Source organism: Phoxinus phoxinus (assembly GCF_949152265.1).
Source record: "Phoxinus phoxinus genome assembly, chromosome: 17".
Lineage (NCBI taxonomy): Eukaryota > Metazoa > Chordata > Actinopteri > Cypriniformes > Leuciscidae > Phoxinus > Phoxinus phoxinus.
In genome coordinates, this window is record NC_136892.1 from 23,498,761 (window position 1) to 23,521,779 (window position 23,019).

Genomic DNA, 23,019 nt, shown 5'->3' on the forward strand with positions numbered 1-23,019 from the left:
GACGAAATATAACTTTATAGATAATATTTGGGAGATTTATAGGGGAAAAAATCTGACTACATTGTTTTTCTCCACAAGAAATTAACAAAAAGTGCTATTCATGCAGAGTATATGCTGCAGGAAATCGCATAGGGTGAATTGCCATAATGTGGGACACTGCCTAATGTGGGACACCTAAGGTCTAGTGTTTGTAGAGCCCACATAAATACATGAATGACAGTGAAACTATTGGTTAGACAAAGCTGTGGTGTCATGTTATCAAAATCACATGACCTATCAAATGTCCAATCATATTTGAGGGTGGAGCAATCATCAAACAGGAGGCACTTTGAGTGAAGACCATCCGAAGGTTACTGACATAGAGTTTTAACAAATTTGATGTTAAGGAGTTAAATACATTTTAAACAAAACAATCCTGCTACTTTTTAGCCTAATATGCTTATGAAATGTTTGTCCATCAAAAAATAGTGTAACTTTGTGTGTATAAACTATATATTTTATATTTTTATCAAATTTCCTAGTGTCCCACATTAGGAAATGTGGTTTCCAAATCCGGGACAGCATGACCAGCCTAATGTGGGACAGTGCTTCAATGAGTCAAAACTGTGTGGTGGGGCATGGTTTGTGGGACAAACATGGTTATTTACATGGTTTTAGTCTTGTAATGCAATATTAGAATACTGTTAATGCAGATTTTTACAGTCATGTGAATTTTTTTTTCTTGGAGGGTGGTTTGAAGGCTCTTTTTTGTGTGTGTGTATGTGTGCGTGTGCATGTGCATGCGTACGTGTGTGTGTGTGTGTGTGTCTCTCTCTCTCTCTCTGTGTGTGTGTGTGTGTGTGTGTGTGTGTGTGTGTGTAAAAGGTAGGTAGTTGACTTCAAATAAAAAATAGCTCTGAATTTAAAAAACGCAGTAGAAAAAAACCAATAAAGCCATTCCACTTTATTTTATGCATCTGATTCTTCAATGAAATGTATTTCAGATCACAGTGGCAAAGGTGAGAAAGACAGGGGCTGATTGTCAGATGCAGAAATAGAGGCAGAAACAGGGAAAGGATAAATCTAAAAAAGGGAAAGGATTTATCTATTTAAAAGATAAAATTACTAACTAAGATTTAAGAGACAATCTAGAAATAAAATAAGATTTTACTATTCTACATGTATCAATGTGATTTTTGGTCTTTTTATCATAGATTTTTCAGTGTCCCATATTGGGAACACAACTGTCCCACATTAGGAAAGCTGCAGATTGTCTCAGACGACTTGCTATAAGAGCACTAATATGTCTATAATTTCTCTTATGAATGGGTTATTTGAATTGAATTTTCTCCTTTGATTTGATTAGGAAACATAATGGGGTTTTTTAAATGGTATTGGGTGTGGATTTAATGTTTTGGTTACACATCGCAATATGTCACAGAAGTCTAAAGTGCAAAAAATGTCCCACATTAGGGCAATTCACCCTAATATCTGATTACATTCCATAAACACACAGGGAGGAAACATTCCTCCCAGCTCTTTCCCATGGGTGTTTAGTGATATTCTGGAACAATGCTGTATTGAGTGTCTGTGTTTTATTGCCTAGTTTTTTAAACGATAAGGTCACAGTGAGTGCAGCAATTCAGAATTTTAGAGTAAACAGCTGGAAACACGATTTCACAGTTTGCTTCATTTTGAGGTAAATTCTACACAGAAAAATTAATGATTGTCATAATGGTTGTCTTTGCATATACAATTTAATAAAAACTAATTTCATTCTTAGTGGTTAATCAAATGGAAATTATATGGAATTACTGAGAAAATTATAAAGTATCTTTTGTATAATTAAAGTTTCATGCATGAATAACTGGCTGTTTTAACCAAAAATGTCTACCAGTTTGTTTATGAGAGGAAATATTTCAAAATTTTGGATCTTAAGGGCTCCATCTTTTTGGGATCCATGGTTTTCACTTCCTCCTGGAGAGAGAGGATTGTCTGATGGGCCTCATCAAACAGCTCAGCCCCAATTTCTTCTCTGACTCTGTCCTTCCATGCCTTGAGCTTGGGTCTGTTCTCAAACACATCCATGCCAGCACCTACAGGCTGAAACAAACCATCAGAAATGACAAGGCGTTATCAAATGTGTATATTGTGCCAGATATTATTCCCCCTAAATTCTCAGGTTATCATTTTGCTTTATCTTGAATTGAAATTATACCTGCATGATTTCCACAATAGCAACCAGGTCAGCCAATGAGATCTGATCACCAACAATGAACGGTTTGCCTTGCAGGAACTTCTCCTCAAAAAGTTTCAGTGATCCGTCAAAACTCTCAACTGCATTGTCCAACTTTTCTTTAGGGACCTCAACTCCCATAGCTTTTGGGATCAAAAGCTACAGCAATACAAGAAAACAATTTAGTTCCATTAACAAATAACAATCAAAAAGCTAGCAGTTAGCTGAATAGCAATTCTAAAGATTAGGTTTCAATCCCAAAATCACAGAACAATTGGACTGGAGTCAGCCATCAACAAGGGATTTGCTGCAATCTAAGCACTGTTCTGTTCACTAGTGCCTTCGAATGAGAACAAATACGCTTTACTCACTTTGAACCAGAGTATCCTGGATCCATGTGTCCGTATGGCAGTGTGTTGCCATGATAGATATTCATTTACTCTAGCACGCTTTTGCAAGTCAGCTGGGTACCAGTGGTCCGGAGTGTGGAACTTCTCAGCCAGGTACATCATAATCGCAATACTAGGGATTTGAACAGGAAGAAACAGTTAATTTACACAATAAACAGTTTCACAGAAGTCACAAAACAAACAACAGGTGTATCTGAATCTCAACACTTATATTCATATTTATCTGGAACTGTGGTTCTCAAGCACGGTGCCGGGGGCCTCAAGCTTCAATATTTATATAAAATTATTTAAAAATAAAACAAGCAAAAAATAAGTCATAACTAAAAAAACGATTAAAATATGCAAAAAACACAACAAAAATCAACATGTTATTATTCATTTCTAACAAAAAAGCACACTGAAAATGTATTCAGACCAAAAAAGGGTCTATCAAAAATATTTGTTTTTACTTCTGCATTCTCTCACCCCTCAACAACTATGAATATTGGTGGTGTAAAAGATGGTGTGGAATTATTCTTTAGATCTCAGTTGTTGAATACACACAGAAAGAACTAAGATAAAAGAAGAAATTGCTGAAACCAGTAGTTTTTTTTTAAAACAAATATTTTATCACTATTAGATCTCAAATTAAATTGAAAACAAGGAATAACTTGCATTCCATAGACCACATACCTTTCAGCCAAGCAAAAGTCTCCATCTTTGATTGCTGGTAGTTTTCTTAACAGATTGATTTTTCCATACTCTTCACCATATTGATAACCTAAGGGACAATTACGTTTTGGTAAAATACTCATGTAATAATATCGGGGTTTTCTTTTATTTAGATACAACTTAAATGTTCAAATACGTGCAGGAGAAACTACATAATAGGGGATTATCACGCTTCCGGGTTTCATGGGCGGGATTTTTCAACTTTGTGCATGTCCACTTCCGGCGCAGTTCAACAATGGCTGAAACGAAGGCTAGATGTCACTGCTCTGTTCCACTTTGTCAATCAAACAAACAACGCCAACCTTATTTAAGTTTCCATGGATTCCCGACTGAACTGAGTCTAAGGAAGAAGTGGATTAAAGCGTTTCGCCGGGATGTAGGGGAGGCTAAACGCACGTAAACGCCGCTTTGGCGCACCTCCCAAAATTCTGAAATAGCGTTTACCCACCTCCAAAGTGCGTTTATCCACCTCTTATAGCCTAAGCCATTTTAAATTAAGCTTATTTCGTTCTAGTTTAATATTGTTCATTATTAGTTTCATAGGTTGTTAAACCTAGACGCTGCATTACTGTCAGTAGCTGCGTTTCCATTCAAATTGCGCACATTGAAATTGCGAATTGAAAATACATAACACGTAAATTTCGCATGAGGTGGTTATTCAGGCAATTCGAAAAAGGAATATTTGGAAAGAGTTTTTTGCGCATTTACTTGACCGTGTTTGGGCTCCGTGTAGCCTACACAAATAATAATTATTATTATTATCATTAGGCTATTATAACATTTATTAGGCGACATATTTAGAAGACGCTTTTATCCAAAAAAAGGAACAAAGCAATTCATCAAATGTCATTCATAATACGGGTTAGACAATAATAATACTGGGCTAAGAATATCACAAATAAACACAAGATTTTGACGCATATCCAAGGGTTTGTGGAGCGGAGTGTGAGCGCGCACTGCATGACACGGAGCCGCGGACGCGAACACTTGCATTTTCCTATCAACAGTGGAAACAACATAAAATACTCTATAATTTCTGGTCATACAGAATATAATAATACATTATTCGCAACTACTTTTATTTGTGTAAACTCACAATAACAAGAAAACGTTGTGCTTTAGGCGCGCTTTCATGATCTCCGTGAACTGGAGCGCGAGAACTGAAACTAAATATAGCCTATGTAGGCCAGTGATGCGCGAGTCAATGTATAAGCAACCCGCACCCGACCCGACCGACGTTTTCAACTAACCCGCGCATCACTGATGTAGGCTAAAGCTTGAAATGTCCACTTTTAAACGAACAAATTCGAATCGAAAGCTAATACATTCTTCTGATTATGTAATGCGTGAAAGGTGCATTTCTCTCTAAAGGCGCATCCGCTTAACAGCGGAGATGGAGATATGTTTTTTTAGCCGACACTGATTTGGAAACAATAGTTTATTAATAAACAATTAAAATGCCTCGTTATTTTTTCAGACACATTTTATTATTATTAGCCTAACTCACCTAAATTACATTGCTATGGCTCTTCTCATTCAGCACTGCGGGGAAAAAATATCATTTCCAGGTTCTAATTTTGTCTTAGAAAAATAGTAAAAAAAAAAAAAATCCATATTAATTTGTGAATATTTTAAATGTTTAATAACAGGGCAAAAAGTCATAAACAAAAATTTGTCTATATATATATATATATATATATATCTTTTTTTTGCGCAGCATTTGGTGTAGCCTACAGTTAAAATTTTGGTGTTCAACTTTGCGTTTTAAAAATACAACAACCGTTTTCGTTTTGCAATTACGGGTTAAAAAATATTTTTGCTCTCTCTGTTTTTTCATTTATAAACTTTATGAGGGATGAGGGAACAACCAGTGATATCCTTGGTAGTAGGCCTAACATCAAATGATAGCCTATAGCGATGTCATCAGGATACACATACACCGGGTGACCAGGTCGTGGTCCACCAGAATTTATAGTTTACCCACCTCTTTTTTTACCACTAAACTTTAAAATAAAACAAGGTAGCACGTATGTTTGTATAAATATATAATGCAGAGGTGGGGATGCAGTATAAATAAACTTAGGGTCGTCCATTATGGGTTCGCCAGAGTGATGAGTGATTCACCGGAAGTGGCAGTGCACAAAGATCACTGAATGCGGAAGTAGGCTACTACGTATCAGCGTGATAATCCCATACTGTCTATGGATAATCCCCTATTGTTTGCCAAGTAGGCCTAAGCTTGACTAACCACATCTGACACTAGGACTGCATGTAGTCCAAGCAACCGCAACTTTCTCTCCACACACACACACGCACGCATGCACACACACACACACACAATTAAATTGTGCCAAAAGGGGAAACGATATTATAAAATGAAGAACTTCTAATAGCCTATAAAGCTTTTCCTTCCTATGAAAATTCCTTCCTTGATGAATGCTGCAAAATAAAAGTAAAGTGCACACAAACAAACTCCACGCAGTTTTATACAACGATGTATTACCGTCAAACAGCGTAATCTTCTTGTGGTCGAACTGGATGTTGTTTTTCTTGGTAAAGATGTAAACAGAGCGACAGGGCTGCGAAAACAAATCCAAATAAATTTCCAAAGACATTTTTTAAAGGACCTGACTGAAGCAATAAAATGACTGCAGTGCTACCAAGGACTTGCTGCCTAGTGCTAGGTTACCGTATATATGACTACTACACCACACCCCGTTGAACTCTGTACACTGACTAGAGCACATGACATCGTAAGTGTGTACAAATGTATCAAAAATATCACGAAATGACCCAATACTGGTAACATTTAAAGCTAATTAATATTGTCAAATGTGAAATAAAAAACGTTGGATACATTTTTTCCCCATTTCTTTTCTTCCCACAGTATTTTGACCGTGACAGCTCATAGAACAAGAAATATATTATTTTACAAATTAATTTATGCATTTTTGATCAGTATCTTGTAAAACTCCAGATATTGAAGATATCCCTACAGAAGATAATACATAATACTATACTAATAAACTACTTTCCTGACTTTAGAAAGTCTTTATAAAACTTGCTTGGAGATAAAAATTGTTTATTCACTTTACAATGACAATTTATTAATACATTTTTATTTATGTGCAAAAACACTCAGTGTTCTACCTTTCTTCTTGAACCATGAGACACCGAGGTCTGAATTTAATTTGTCAACTTTCCCTTGGAAGCAAATGCAACCTACGTTGTACCAAATCCCCAGAATGAATTACACAGACATTTTACTTGAGCATTTTTGTTTTTGCAAATCTTTATTTGGAAGGCTGAATCAATGTTCTTGACAAACACAGTCTGACTCTGTACTATACCAAAGAAAATGTGTTTGAAACTGATGTCTTAAAAGTAAATGTGCAATTCATAAATCACTCTAAACTGACTACATTGGCTTTGAATAATTTCTACGGCTTTTATAAGCTTGTGATTAGATGATTCTTGATTTTTATATGGCCTGATTTGACCGATAAATGTGGTTAATAATATATTGATTGATGTGGCACTTTCCCTGGAAAAGTTTCACAAACACAATGCTAATGGAATACATTATTATAATATACTCTTATAGCTTAATTTCTTAAACTTTTTAAACTAAAAAATAGACACACCCAACCCACTATAACTTGCTATCAAAATGCTAAATGCATTTTATATTGAACTTATTAGTAAACAGATTATTTTCAAATCACATAAATTAGCTACTTTTCAAGAGAACCTGGAGATGTTAATGCAAAATATTCTTAATTCTATAAGAACACAACTTCCTTATAACTCAGCTAGCTGAATCCCAAATAGGAATCACATATATGAAGAATTCACTTTCAAACAAGGAAGGCCTTATAGGAAGCTCATAACTGTTCCTTTCTTCCCAATCTGCCACGGCTCCAGAGGGTAGAACAATATTAAAACACTGCAACAGAAATAAGAAGAGAAAGACAATCAGGACATTATATTTCATAACGCAAACTATGGCTTGAACAAAGGTCGCTTTTAAAGGGGAACTCCAGCGCAAAATGAACCTTTGGTCTAATTACACATTGTTACCTAGTCAACCGTTATCTGAGATTTGTTTTCATGATTATCGAATGTAAATAGTTTTATCTCTAAAAACAGTTTAGCCTATAACGGTAGTATAACGCTAGTATATGGGGCATGGAGTAATGACAAATAAAAATCGCTTGTTAATACCACTAACAAGACTCAAAATAGCCCCACACTAACACGGCAGCATAATGAGGGTCCCTACCTTCAAACCGAAGCATTGAGAACTTTGACAGTGTCCAGACAGTTTAATAAGAAGATATTTTATACATACAGTCAACTTCACGTATACAAGCAGAAGCCATCTTAGAAAAACAGACTCGATCAGTCGATCAACGAAACGCCGATCTAAATGCGCTGGACCATATGAGATTCTACACAGTTCAGCGCATTTGGATCGGCGTTTCGTTGATCGACTGATCGAGTCTGTTTTTCTAAGATGGCTTCTGCCTGTATACGTGAAGTTGACTGTATGTATAAAATATCTTCTTATTAAACTGTCTGGACACTGACACAGTTCTCAATGCTTCGGTTTGAAGGTAGGGACCCTCATTATGCTGCCGTGTTAGTGTGGGGCTATTTTGAGCCTTGTTAGTGGTATTAACAAGCGATTTTTATTTGTCATTACTCCATGCCCCATATACTAGCGTTATACTAGCGTTATAGGCTAAACTGTTTTTAGAGATAAAACTATTTACATTCGATAATCATGAAAACAAATCTCAGATAACGGTTGACTAGGTAACAATGTGTAATTAGACCAAAGGTTCATTTTGCGCTGGAGTTCTCCTTTAAGGAAAGTTGGTATATCTGGTAGCCATTTTGAGTCTTAAAGCAGCACTAGGTAACTTTTCAACCTTCATAATATATTTCCAAGTCTCTTGTGATGGTACATCGACTTACAACAGGTTGAATGACACGTCTGCCATAGCCTGACGGGGTCTGTAGCGTTTTTAATCGTACTTTTAAACTTCGGGTTTCGGGTAGTAACCGGCGAACAAAGAGAACTACAAAATTCGACTGCTTTACGGCATATACGTCAATTCCACCACCACCCCCACTTCCTTAAAATCGGACGTGCGAGCCAAACTAGTGTTTGTTTGCCAAATGTTATAGTCATGGCGGAAGCAGCACAGAAAAGCAAGAAAGCAAAGGTTTTGTCGGAGCAAAGCAAAAAGAGGAAACGAGAAAGTGATCGCATTAAAGGCAGAACGAGGATCAAAATTGGGCCAGCGTTTTCTCGCTGGCGTGAGCTGAAGGAGGAGGGGTGCCCGACCGATGCGGACTTGGCTGTCATCAGTGATGCGCGGATTGATCCAAAATGAGCGGGTGCCTGCGGTTACGAGTCATCCAAAAATATTTTTAATGATATTCGGGTCGCGGTCGGTCAGGTCGTTTGAAATAAATGCCAATTAAACCTTTGTAATTTATATAGTACTAGACTCAATTGTCTATGAAATACATAGGCCTACACTTTATTGGCTGAATAACTGGTGCGAAGATGACGCACGAGCTCAGTCTGCAGGCAGAGATGAAAGTGGGAAATCCTTATTTACCTTTTGAATGTTGAGCGCGTTATTAACTTTTGAATAAAAGCTGACGCGGGACAAAATGCCAGATTTCCCAACACGTTGAAGTGAACTGAGCAATGCCATTGTGCCATTTTAATAGGCTACTTTTAAACGCATATAGCTCAGTAATGTCAGTTTAAATGTATTTGCTGAGAGGGGGCGGGATTTTTGTTGGGAAAGTCCGGGGAGAGACGCACACTTCGGTTAGACTGGATAAACACATGCAGCATCTTAATTGTTAAGAAAATGAAACGAAATAAATGAATAAATCAAGCCTTTATTACATAACACTAGGCTATATCATACAGCATTCAGAAAAATGTGCACCCCTAGTTCCTACGTCTATGGCCCAATGACGCTACGATGAGCATTTACTAGCTACTTTAAAAAAATGCGGGCGGGTAGTTGAAAACGTCGGTCGGGTGCGGGTTGTTTATACATTGACCCGCGCATAACTGGCTGTCATGCTTTTGGACTAGTACGGTAAGTATAAAAAAATATCAAATGAAAGCCTATGTCTAAACGGCGTGTACAAGTTTTGTATGGGCTACATTCTTGCAAGTAAATATATAAGATGTACAAAATCATATTTTAGGATACCTAACATGTCTGTGATATTTGTTTATTTGTCTTGCCTCGAGCTATAATGCAAATCGATTTGTAAAATTTGCAGATTCATCTATGGTAGCTTGATATTATAATATTGACGATATGGTTATTATCTACCACTCAAACATTGCATTGAAGTATCATATAGATTCAGTAAAACGGTAACCAATAGACTAGGCTACTATAATGACACTGGCTTGTAAACGTGAGCATTGCGATCATTTGTCGTTAGAAAAAAAATAAAACCCATGAAATTATATTCATATGACATGCTGAAATATATGCCACTGTACCTGGATGAAGACATTTCACACGCGACGCAAGCAGAACACCTGCATGTGAACTCCTACTACAGTGTTCAGGGCTATCATGGTTGTCAACAAATGCACGTGCATGTAGGATGACAGAGTTTACGGCAGTTGTAGGGGACAATACTGTTTCCCAACTGTAGGGGGACCCCGAGAGCAAAAGTTACCTAGTGTTACTTTAAAGGGATAGTTCACTTTAAAATTAAAATTCTGTCATCATTTACTCACCCTCAAGTTGTTTCAAACCTGTATGTATTTAAAATTCAGGTTTGAAACAACTTGAGGGTGAGTATATGATGACTGAATTTTCATTTTAAAGTGAACTATCCCTTTAATCAGATCCCTAGTTCAGTAGTCAGGGCCCTGATCAGGGAGTCTGACATTTTAAGGGCTGTCTCAATTGCAAAATCCTACCAGTGCACTGAAACATTTGCTCCCTAAAAAGTCCCACAATGCACCATGAAAACCAGGGAGCATTGATGCTCCGTAGGCCTGCGTCCAAAATCGCATCGTCTCTTGAGTAGGTACTTATTTTGAATTACCCAAAAAGTACATTCTATGTAGAATGAATGTAATCCATATTTACTACATTTGCCCTGTTGTCATTATCATGTGACCCACCAACGTCAGTAATATAGCACTGCCATTCACAAATCCTCTCCTGTGGTCTCATGGGATAGTAAAGTGTCCATCGTAATGCACACTTCAGAATCTCGCCAGAAGTAGTAGGTCATCCTACTCTTTTATGATTCGGACATACTTCTTTTGTCACACTGTTTTTCACCCATTATATAATAGGGAAGTATGTGATTTCGGATGCAGCATATGTTCCCTTAACTGAAATTCTCAAGCACGATACAAAGCATGTGACCCAACTCGACACACATAATGACAAGCGATAGATGTTTTTAAAACACAAACTATTGTTTAATTATATTTCAGCATAAATATGCATCTCTAGGCAGATGATGAACTATGTAGCAAACATTTGAAATTTTGTTTACGGCTGAAATGTTGCATGTTTAACAAGCAAAGTGTTTATCATAATGTACTTTAAATAACATTTTAAAAAATGTCAGAAAGACATCAGTTCTGCTGTTGTGCATAAATACTAGTAATGATGTTGTACAATGAGGATGGTGTCATTTCACCGAAAACAAAGTCATCAGCAGGGTTGCCAGGTCTGTGCAACAAAAGTAGCCCAAAAATTCCCATCAGGGGGCCGAATTCTCTGCTGAATTTGTACATCTGGGGGGTGTTTTGGGTGTGTTGGAGCGCCAAAATCAAACTGCAGACTTGGCAACACTGGTCATCAGTGTCCCAAATGGTTGTATCCGAAATTGTATAGGCTACTTCCCAACTATATAGTAAGTGAAAAACAGTATGTGACAAAAGAAGTATGTCCGAATTCAAAGTACTCATGCAAGAGTAGGAAAATACTCGGGTGACCTACTTCTTCTGGCGATTTATGAATGGCAGTGAAGTGACTGACGCTGGTAGGTCACATGATAATGAGACCATGGCGAATGTAATACAAACCGATTACATTCATACTACACACTCATGCTATATAGAACATACATTTTCAGCGGTCATAAAGTAATTACTTATTCAAAATAAGTACCTACTCAAAAGAGTATGAGATTTCAGAGGCCACCAATGTGTAGTGAGCCAGGGTCCTTACCAGTGCCAGAAGTAGGCTATGTCCTTAAAGGGCATGTTGCAGGTTAGAAGACCCAACGAGTCAATGTATAGAAAAATAATGTAGGAACTAGATTTTCTTTAAAAAAAAACTTATAAATATGCTACAGTGGCTTCTGGAGTCGTTTTTGTGAGAACATTTTATAATATGCTCTTTAACAGTGCCACAAGTACATTATATAATTATTTATGAACTAGGGAGCTGAATGAGATGCGCCCCATGATTTTCTACTTATTAACTTGTCAATGGTAGGTGGGATTTATAATTAAGGGGGATGGACAATATCAAATATTCACGCACATTAATGTAATGTCAATCAACATTTTAGTCCGTCTTTCACAAAGAGGTTTACTTTTTAAAAAAATTAGATTTCAAGCTCTACGTTATAACTTTTATTGAAGTAGGTAACTAACATATTCAAGGTGTGTTCAACCCTGTGTTTTCCCATCTTTTTATTTATTTATTAATTTACCGGTCATCGCTCAGCCCAAACTCTCCTTTCAGGAACTGGAAGATTTTGGCGCTGTGTTCCTTATTCTTCTCCGCAGTATCAGTCACTCCAATGGCAGACACGGACATGAACACACACGGGGAGCAGGACCCTGCGATCATCATCGGCAGGTCAGTCTTTACCACCAGATTCATCCTCTGGAGAAATGGCGGCGGAAGTCATAATGATCAAGGTCAAGATATATAATAACGTGTATAGAAAAATATCTTCTGTCCACAGACCATTGTAAGAACCACTTTTTTTCCCTTTGCATAGCTTATTCTGGCATAAGTTACTCACGTCTTCCGGTTTCCCCAACGCTGCAGCCAATGTAGAGCATAGTCTTTTCAGAAAGTCTTCTGGAAACTTGCTTGCAGGTAAGTTAGTTTCTAAATCTATGAACGGCATTTTGAATAAGTTACTGCTGCCGAGTAATGTGTGAGAACGACCCGTAACCCCTCTTCTGTGATACACCGCCCTCTCTGATTGGTTGAAAGACAGAGACGCCTGTTCACCGAGCTCTGTGATTGGTCAGCATGCCGAATTCCTTTCACGCCTCTTGTACGATGAGATTTAAACAGGTTGAATCATGTTTTTTTGTTTTTATCAATGTCAATTCAAAATTGCAATTTTACAAAATAGTGTTTCTATTCTGCATACTGAATCCAATGCTCTGTTCCTTGTTTGTATAAAGTGAAAAATGCTGTCAGTATTTGTTTTTTCTTTACTTCTGACAAACTAAGAGATTGTGTAATCAAGTCTTGCAGAGCAAATTTAGTTAGGAAAGAGTGTCATATCACTAGTTATCAGGCTTTTGTTTTGTAACTCTATTAGATCCTTGTAAGTCATTAAATCATTATCAAATGGCATACACTTGTGCACATGAAACAGACTACACACAACAGAAAAGTTACACATCAGAGCAGCATGACGACATATTATTTGTATGACATTCACATGTTTAAAAAAATAAACCAAAGAAAAAAGATAAATAGCAGCTTTTTAATTGTACAACATCATTTACATGATCTCACATTCAGAAGTACTGGTATGTATTTCACAACTATCTACATAATAAGTAATTCAAATTAACTGCTGGAGATTTCGAGGACTAATCTTCAATCTAGTGTTTAGATCTTCCAAGTTCTCCATCACACCAGAGATGTTACACCTAAAGGGACAACATATCACGAAGTCATACCAAAGACAAGAGTTTTTATTTGTCACATTAGCCTACATAAATGCAAGTGTATCTTTCACTTTATTCGTGAGTAATTCTTACAAAATATTTTTTCGCATTTCAAGCACTTTGAAACAAAACAATCCGATTTAAAATTGTTGTTGGCTGTTGACGAGAGGCTTACCCTGTGAGAGTTTGCACTGCTTAAGAGCTTCATTGAAGCCTTCGCACAAGCTCAGATCAGCCTGAGTCGTGGCACAGTCCAGGAACTGCCTCACCTCAAAGAGACATGGGCCAGACTGAGAGGGTGGAAGTCGTGAGGGCTCCTGAAAACATGAAGAAAACAGACAGAGAAATACAGGATGAGGAGATGTAACCACTGCCATGCTTCTCGGTTTGTTTCATATTCTCCATTAAGATAAAAAAGTACATTAAAATCAATCGTATCATCATCACGTATGCAAGCCAGCGATCTATTGGACAAGTTTACTGACGTTGATAGTGACATTAAGAAGTGCACCCATGGAAATTTAAATAAAAATTATTTTAAAAAATTGGAGCCTGATATATGTTGGCACTAACTGTTGCTGCCGAGTGCAACAGTCGAGTTCTGGAAGTAAAAATCCAATTTATTTTCTCCATAAGGTAATACATTTTTTAACAACAACATATAAACCATTAAATAACAAAGTTGTTAATCAATTCTATATGCTTTTGTTGATCCAAGCCGTCCGCATTATTTCAACTTTTTTTAAATGACCATGTTTAACAGCAGATGGTGAAAAACTACATTACCCATGATTCTGCACCGATCAGAAAAAGGTAAGTCCCATGACACACTGTGAAAGCGCTCCCTACGCTCCCAAAATACTTAAATATTTGTAAACAACATCTCTAAATCAACAGTTTTATATATCTGTGGTTTTTAATTTGTCATTTGCAATGCTTCATGGGATTTTAGTTCTTTCCCTCAAAGCCTTTAGCCTAAGTCTTGTACCTTTATCTTTTTGTAAATACTTTTTTTGCTTCAAATCAAAGTTTGTAATGTTTTGGTTCATGGCTTATAACTCTGTAATGAATCCTTTTTTAAAAATCCCAATAAAACAGTTTGCACTCAATGGAAAAATTTATTTCACTGATAAATATGACATTTTTCAGGCATCACCTGATATGAAGGTGCTGGTTTGGGTGCCTCCGAGCTGCTGCCTCCACTGAAAGCACCCGAGATGGCACTGCCCATCACGTGCCCTACAGCCGAGCCGACTGCCACTCCGGCAGCTGTGGTGGCCATTTGGGCCATGAGACCTGGCTGTTTGGGCTGGACCGCGGCAGGGGCCACTGCCATTGGAGGAGGTGGTGCGGGGGCTGGAGCATAGGATGGGGCAGGCGCACTGACAAGGAAATAAGGTGAACTATGTTATTGAGTCCAAGTAACTAAGTATAAGCAAGTTATACATATATAACGAATATATTTGACATTAACCTGAATTAGTATCACGTGATGCAAACACGACTTAGTTTGAGCTGCTTTTGGCAACTTCAGATGGAAAGAAGATAAAGTCTGCTTGAATCATAGGCAATTAAATGACAGACATTACGCATAAATAAATAAACACTAAGCAGATATGAATGCTTTTCAACTCCTTGTCATAAAGAATAAGGTTTTTGGTTTGACCTTTCACCTACTGGATGTATTTAGGATAGGCTACACAAAGGGATATCTGAATTCCCTAATTTCTAAGCAAACAAACATTGTTTAGTGGGGTTTTTTCCCCTACAGTTCCACAGTCTGGAGTTTTTCATTTAATGCTGCTATATCGTGTAACTTAACTCTTACATTGAGTCAAAATAAGCTTGCAGCTCGCTAACGCAGAATTACAGTGCGTAACAAAACTATCAATTGGCATAACGTTACCTTGCTTGTGCTGTTGAAGGACGACTGCGGCTTCCTCTTGCCATTTCAAAAGTAGATCGTAACCGCAATTAATGCCCAATATTATTATTATTATAAAGTCTCGAACAAAGCGAGGGGTTAGTTATATCCTCTCTATCCACACAGACAGACTACTGAATGACAGCCGGTATGTGCGCACGTGTGTTTGACCTTGTGTGGTAACTCTAACTACAGCCATGGCGCATGCGCGCGTCAGTGTTCTAGAAATTTGTAGAAAAGCGCAATTATTTTTTTGTGTGTGTGTGTGGCGTAAAACTATTGTGTATAAAAGTGAAGCTCAAATGATTTTCCTAAACTACCAAGGCAAGATTGTAGAATACTAGCTCTCTTATAAGATATTTGAGATTTAGGGTAGGCCTAGCCTAGAATGATTTGACAGATTTGTTTTAATTAAATTTTCTAAATTCATGATTGTGAATGAGAAATCGTTTAATACATTTTACTAAACAGAAACACTACATTACATTACATATAGTTTATATTATGTCACACTCACAAGCATTCCCACTAGATGTCACTAAAATATCGGCATTGGGTTGTAGAATCTACTCTCTCTTATAAGATAGCCTATTTGAGATTTAGGGTAGGCTATTTAGGGAGATTTAGAATGATTTGACAGATTTTTTTTATTTAATTTTTTGAATTTATGATTGTAAATGTGAAATCCTTTCATACATTTTACTAAACAGAAACACTATATATACTCTAGTAGTTCATCTTATGTCACACTCACAACTCACAAGCATTCCCACTAGATGGCACTAAAATATCGGCATTGAGTCCATCGCGGTGAACGCAGAGCCATTTGAACTATAGCCTAATAGGCAGGCATATGAAGCATAATAATAGGCAGGGGTGCACATAACTTTTTCAGTGAGTTACTCAGGTGAGGACCAGGAGATGGTGTTTGGTACTCACCCCATATGTAGCGTGGCCACAGCTGTCAATCATGACGTCACATTTCCATTTTTATAGCATAAAATAACTAACTAAAACCAAACTTATAAAATAAAAATAAATGAACACTTAAATTTACATCAGCGTGAAAAGAACGACATAAAACGATAGAAAAATTTATTTGAAGTGTTATTTGATTGTTCAGATATATGTATTTGAATAAATTAAATATAATTAATCCTTATTAAAGGTATTAAAGAGCAGTGAATTTTCTCTTTTTATTTTGTTGTTTGATCAATATTAAGTGTACAGAAGGCATTAGGTTTATTACGCACTGTCACTTTAAGAGTGTGCAGATCCAATTGCACTGATGCACGGTACGTTCTGTAAAGACATAACCGACTGTGTTTACGTGAATACTCTCCAAAACGGACATTTAGGCATAATGTTGTGTGTATTTGTCCATTCAGACGCGAAAGAGAGCTCGATTCAGTCCTTGCGCGCAGCGTCTATGTGCGGGGCTGCACGCTTCGGGTCGTGTGTGTGTGTGTTCGCACAGAAAAACATACCGAATAAAGCTGTCTTTCGCGTCGTCACTCTTATTCAGATCTATCCATTTGTCTGCTCTTCTCTTTCTCCCAGACGTTTACATTTTTTAACGATTTCATTTGAGACATGCATGAAGCGCATGCCGACTCGGTAGATCAGCACGTTACAATTCAAATGTGCGCGTCTTCCACAAACGCAAATCAGTTCTGACTGGATCACTTCCCCAATCGTCCCTCCCTTACATTTCCGTCTAGTTTTTATTCGTCATAGTGGTCGTCATTTAAAACAAGGTTTTTATTTAGTTATCGTCTCGTTTTCATCTGTGAAAAAATTTAATTAACACTGCCTAGGTTGCATTTTGGCGACAGTACGCAAAGGCGCGTAGTAACACAAGTGGCATTACGCATTCCTGATTTTTGTCGCGCATGCGTACCTGCGTACCAGTTATGTGCACCCCTGATAATAGGGTAATTTCAGTTCAGCACAGAATAGAGCAAGTGGGAAATGTAGACAAAAATACAGAGGGTCTATTAAATTTGTTATGTTTTATTGTATATCATGTGCTTGATTGAGATTATTTCAGTGTTTAATGATGTAGGCTATTGTATCTCTCAGTTGGGAATAGACGCAGGCCTTATATGCCTAGCCTACTGTTTGTCTTCAAACCCATTCGATTTTCCCCAGAGTGTCATGAATTATTTGTATGTGAACATATTCAGTTATTTTGCTGGTTTAAAATATGTTTAAAATGTGATGTGATGTTTTTGACATATTTCAAAATCTATTTCTATGCATCCTTGCTTTTCTAAATCAAATTCAAGTTGAACTCCAACATTGGGAAATTTTCAACTCAAAAATGACATACGTAAATAAATAAATGAAGAAAGGTTCAACTTTAGGCGAAATGGAAGATTGTAATTTGACATAAATGCTTTTTAGTCAAATCCAAGGACAAAAACATAAAAACAGCACAAATACTGTCCAAGATTGTGTTGTGGTCACAGCTGGCCTGATAATTTCTGCTTAGTGTGTGGCGTGGGGGAGCTCAAATTGACTTAAATTGGCATGATTCACACCCCAATCTCAGATGGCAGGAGGTGATTCAGCATATAGGCTTTGTATAAGGTTCTGCCTTATTTCAACATTATAGGTGGTCTGTTGTGTCTACATTATATGAGATTGAACTTAAATAACCATTAGGGGTCAACAGGAATACCGTGTCCATAATGGTCTGTGATGAGGCAGGCACCAGAGTTCCTCAAGCGTCTGTGGTGAATTCCAAAATGATTTATTAAGTCTAAAAAGTAATTAAAAAAATCCAAGAGGTAAATAATGCAATAATTTTGTTATGCACGTTTTCAAAAATTCTGATAGCAGTTTTAAAGGGTTAGTTCACCCAAAAAAAGAAAATTATGTCATCGTTTACTCACCTCAAGTTGTAACAAACCTGAATGAGTTTCTTCTGTAGAAGATATTATTAAGAATGCTGGTAACCAAACAGTTGACTGTAGCATTGTATGGAAAACCACAGTATGTGGGTGGGGGGGGGGGTGGGGGGGGGGGATACTATGACAGTCAATGGCTACCGTCAACTGTTTGATTACTAGCATTCTTCAAAATATATTATTTTGTGTTCAACAGATGAAAGGAACTATATATATCACTGTGCCAATTGCATCTCGCATCACAGTGCTAAACAACAAGTTGCACTAAAGCCAGCTTGTGTTTTATAACCTCCACTCCTTCTCCATGCTCTTTCTTGTGGTCACAGGCACATGGGGATGGAGGGCTCAGGGTGAGGAGGGGTAGAGGCTATGATTCATTTCCACGGGGCTTTCTTTCATGTTTCCACTGAGTGACGTTTAATAGAGCCTCAGGGGTCTGGTTGAAGCTGCTTCCATGGTGGAGTGTTTGAGGAGTCTGGCTTGCATTTTATCGGACTGAGGGGGGCCCGGACCCCGAGAAAGACTGACAACAACACAAAAGAAGCTTGTTTTGAACCTCTTGGTCTTCATGATCGAAACTTTAGCTTTATTGTTCTTAATCAACATAGAATTTCACAAATAAACACGTAATTAACAGCTGCATGCTGGTATGGACCCCTAGTTCAACTTGTAGCATGGCACACACGTACTGGAAAAATATTTTCCCTAAGGCCCTGTAAGTCGAATGCATAAATGTAAAGCAAACATCTTGTGTGATAACCATAATGATTACTATTTGCTGAAATGCACAACATGGACCAACACAATACCAATACAGCAAAAATAAAGCGAGTCTTTTGTTGAGTTGTTCATTAGAGGCTTCTGAATGCCATTCGTACCCCAAAGGTTCATGATCCTGGTGGGATGTGAGGGTTCCAGCATTGTAATATCTTCACAGGATTCCTTATTAATGAAAAGTCCCATGGGGCACAGAGGAAGAAAAGGGAGGCTTCAGGTAGTTGTATGATCTTTTTCCACTCTTAACTTTCTCTCCCTATAGGCGTTTTAGTGATACCCACCTCTTACAACCCACTGAATCTTAAAGAGTTGCACTCCCAAAATAGCCATATAAATGCTTTAAACATTTGGCACTGAAAGAAAGAACTTGTCTCAATCAGTAAAAAAACACATATAACTGCAACCACGCGTGTTCATCTCTGTAATCTAATTGCACAATGCTGTGTGGTGTTTTTATATATGTGTGTGTTGATAAAATACTAATTTAGCAGGGAAACAAGTTACTAAACCAGACTATCTTTCTGCTTTGAACTTTGTCTGAGGGGTAATTGAAGGATTTCATCTTAGGAATCTAAATTTAAAGGACATTGAGTAAGCAGAGAAAATGTATGCACTTGATCTCAGATACAGAATAGGGGAGAGAGAGACAGGGGTGATTTTCACTCATTTTCCTCCTGACTATTTTTTTAAGGCAATTTCTGTATAAGTGCACATCTTAAAGCTATTGAACATTTCTATAATATTTTCCCTGAAAAATAAAAGAAATGTATTTCCTATTAGTGGGACATGTTGTCACACTATATGGGGTAAGATGTCACAACTGAACCTGTCAAATATCAGATTATAGAATTTTCCGCCAAATTTAAACATGCACTTGTAACATATGTTCTTTTTTGGTTTAGTTTCGTGCGCACTTTGTCTCTGTGCGCTTACTTTAGGCCTACTGCAACCTGTGACAGCACTATGATTCACAAGATTAGGGTCGGTTACATTTTAATAAGGCTTTTAAAATAAGTATTTTATGCTCACCCAGGCTGCATCAAAAACACAGTTAAAATCAGTTTTCTATTCTAATATTTCATTTGATGGTAAAGCTGATTTTCCAGCATCAATACAGTGTCAAATGATCCTTCAGAAATCATAATATGATGATTTGGTGCTCAAGAAACATTTCTTATTGTTATCTGTGTTGAAAAAAGTTGCGCTGCTTAATATTTTTTTGTGGAAACTGATCTTTTTTTCAAGATTCTTTGATTCTCCACTCCGACTTCAACCAACTGGACAAATACTCTGATTCATTTCTGAACTTCTGACCTGTAATGCTCCTGAATCATAATCATACACTGTTCACTCATTGGCCAGAGGAGAACTGGCCCCCAACTGAGCCTGGGTTCTCCCAAGGTTTTTTTCTCCATTCTGTCAACTGATGGAGTTTTGGTTCCTTGCCGCTGTTGCCTTGCCTTCTGGCTTGCTTAGTTGGGGACATTTAATATTCAACAATATTATAGATCTGCCTTAAAGGTGGATGATGATGAAATTGTTTTTTGTATTATTTTCATGTTATCACTGTGAAGCTGCTTTGATACAATCTGTATTGTAAAAAGCGCTATATAAATAAAGGTGACTTGACTTGACTTTGATTAATAGAATTTAACAGCATTTGTTTGAAATAGATTTGTAACAATGTAAAAATCTTTACTGTCACTTTTTAGCAATTTAATACATCCTTGCTGAAAAATAAATCTTACTGACCGTAAACTTTTGAACACTAACAGCAGTTTCTATTCCCATATGTTTAGTATTAGTTTTAAGTGTCATTTCAGGTCCTGTACGGACACACCATAATCACTTGGGGAAGAGAACCAGCTGGAGAAGGTATGAATTCAGATCATGTGCTTGATGATATACATGAATCACTTTCAGCATGTATCAAATCTGTCTTTGACCATTAAAACATGTATTTTCTCCCCTGAATTGAAAGAACCCAAAGCTGTCGTTCACAATTGACTCATGCACCCAACTTTTTTTTGGAGGAGTTAAAAAAAGGACTATAATTCATGGAAGGGCGAAAAATAAGTGTTACCAGACACCTCGTAAAACGGAGTTCAAGTTCAAGACACATTTGTATTCCATTTCCTTCTAAGGCTCGGGTTTTGCTATCAGAAATGTCCTTGATACGTTTAAATGTTTATGAGCCAGTGTGGCATGAATTGTACCATTAGACATCACTCTCTTAAATGGATCAATGTGCCTGCGTGTCAGCGATTATGTGATTCAGTCGCAGCTTAATGCAATGATGGGAAGCCTAAAGATCTCCTCCCTAATGACCCCTTGCAGATGCTGACTTTGATTTTTGCAGGTGTGCATGTGAGAAAGAGTGGGAGAGAGAGAGTAGACATACCTATGTTTACGGCCAAAACATCAAATAATGGCGTAAAAAGACAAAAAAGCACATTTGAGAAGCATCTCTCGAGATTTTCCTTGTTTGCGTACTTTGATACTCCCTGCTGTAAATGTGCTTTGAATGTTCAGTAGCAGAGATTTTACAGCAAGGAGGCCCTTAACTTTACAGCTATCGGTAGATACACAGTTAAGCTCACCGCAGGGCTGTCGCAGCAACGTGCGAGTGAGTTTAAAGTAAATAGTAGGTGCTGTTAAGGTAGTAGATGTGGAAGCGTCTATTGGTATATTGCGTTCACACTGAGCTGACAGTGCAAACAGAAGTGAATTCACTATCTGTGCTTTTCATTTTCTGATCTCTCCGGCTTTGCGCACCTGGGATGCCTGGCAGAAAACCGAGAGAAATAAAAAGTGTCTCCCCCCCCCCCTGCCCCCATCTAATGGGGGTTTACAAGTGACCCTGTTATTTGAGATGAGTCAGCCTCATTGTGGTTCTTTCCACTAAAGTGAAGGGGATTGATGGATTTTAAAGGAAGTCTGGACACTCTTTCTTTGTTTTCAGACAGCTATCTGAAGACATAATTGATTTATATGTGTGTCTCAATGGCTTTGTTGTGGTTGGCTCAGGTCAAAGGGTTAACAAACACTGGCATTTAGTTTGAGGAAATGGGAAGCACTCTTAAAAATAAAGGTTCAAAAAATGTTTGTTTTTTTGCAGCGAAGCCATAAAAGAACCGTTTTGGGTTCCTCAAAGAACCTTGAAAAATCTCTTAAATAACTATTTTAAGAACATTTTAATAATCTAAAGAACCCTTTCACACTAAAAAGATCCTTGTATGCCATGTAAAGGTTTTATGGAAGCACAGATGCCAGTTAAGAACTTTTTCTTTTTTTGAGGCTGTCGGTGAAATCCACTCACAAAGGTGGATTAGGTTCAGGTGAGTCCTCGACGTGTAACAACACACTCTCTGTTTATCCACAGGATGGTGCTAAAATGTTTTATTAGGATTGGAGGGTTCATGTCAAATTGAATTTGAAATTGTGCAGAAGCTTCGTCTTAAAAAAATAGATGAATGCCTCTTATCAATTTATAGAACGCTGAGGGGAAATAAAGCGACAGCTGGAGATCATGGAATAATCATCTCTTGAATAAAAGTCGAAGCTTATCTCTGAAAATGCTTGAAATACTCAACGGTCAAATCAAACCAAACCTTTTGTGATTAGTTACAGTGAAGTTTAGAAGTAAAAAATAATTGTTTGTTTGTTTTGAAGAAGCTTGCGTGTCCCTCCAAAGGCAGCTCTTGAAAAAACCATCATCAGCCCACTATTTCAAAAAACTGCTTCGCATAGCAAGATTTCTCTTGGTTTGGATCCAAATGCGTGGAGCAAAATTAAACAAGGCTCTTTGTTACAGTGATGGAGACAAAGAAGGGTCTGACTCATTTGGCAGGAGTTCTAAAACAGGATATAGATATAGTTTCAGCATTTTCCCCAGCTGTGATTTATATCAAAACAAAATGGAAAACTGCCAAAAGTTTGAGAAGAAAAATCAAGCTGGTACACACCAAACAAGTGAACAAACGAAGCACATGTAAGATGTAGAATGCTGTTGACACTGAAGATTTGACAAAGTTGAACGTTGGAAACAAAGTTGTTCCTAAGGTCAGTACTTGACACTGGCACATCAGATCCTTTCCTCAAAATGGCAAATTTCTTGACACCAC

The 23,019-nt window shown here is 37.4% G+C and overlaps 3 protein-coding genes across 3 annotated transcripts; all 3 read right to left on the reverse strand.

Moving 5' to 3' along the window:
- Window positions 1-6,089, reverse strand: LOC306984483 (glutathione S-transferase theta-3-like). The gene is made up of 5 exons (XM_079585919.1): window positions 5,840-6,089; window positions 3,298-3,385; window positions 2,587-2,737; window positions 2,198-2,374; window positions 1-2,082 (listed from the first exon to the last, which is right to left on the reverse strand). Exons 1-5 carry the CDS (start codon window positions 5,949-5,951, stop codon window positions 1,882-1,884), a joined length of 729 nt encoding a protein of 242 aa, XP_079442045.1. The 5' UTR covers window positions 5,952-6,089; the 3' UTR covers window positions 1-1,881.
- A 311-nt stretch (window positions 6,090-6,400) lies between these two features.
- ddt (D-dopachrome tautomerase) lies at window positions 6,401-12,620 on the reverse strand. The gene is made up of 3 exons (XM_079585922.1): window positions 12,394-12,620; window positions 12,076-12,251; window positions 6,401-7,282 (listed from the first exon to the last, which is right to left on the reverse strand). Exons 1-3 carry the CDS (start codon window positions 12,499-12,501, stop codon window positions 7,210-7,212), a joined length of 357 nt encoding a protein of 118 aa, XP_079442048.1. The 5' UTR covers window positions 12,502-12,620; the 3' UTR covers window positions 6,401-7,209.
- A 461-nt stretch (window positions 12,621-13,081) lies between these two features.
- On the reverse strand, window positions 13,082-15,410 carry chchd10 (coiled-coil-helix-coiled-coil-helix domain containing 10). Its single transcript, XM_079585921.1, has 4 exons — window positions 15,189-15,410; window positions 14,439-14,664; window positions 13,458-13,599; window positions 13,082-13,264 (listed from the first exon to the last, which is right to left on the reverse strand). The coding sequence occupies exons 1-4, from the start codon at window positions 15,230-15,232 to the stop codon at window positions 13,245-13,247; spliced, it is 432 nt and encodes a 143-aa protein (XP_079442047.1). The 5' UTR covers window positions 15,233-15,410; the 3' UTR covers window positions 13,082-13,244.
- Window positions 15,411-23,019: the final 7,609 nt, after the last annotated feature.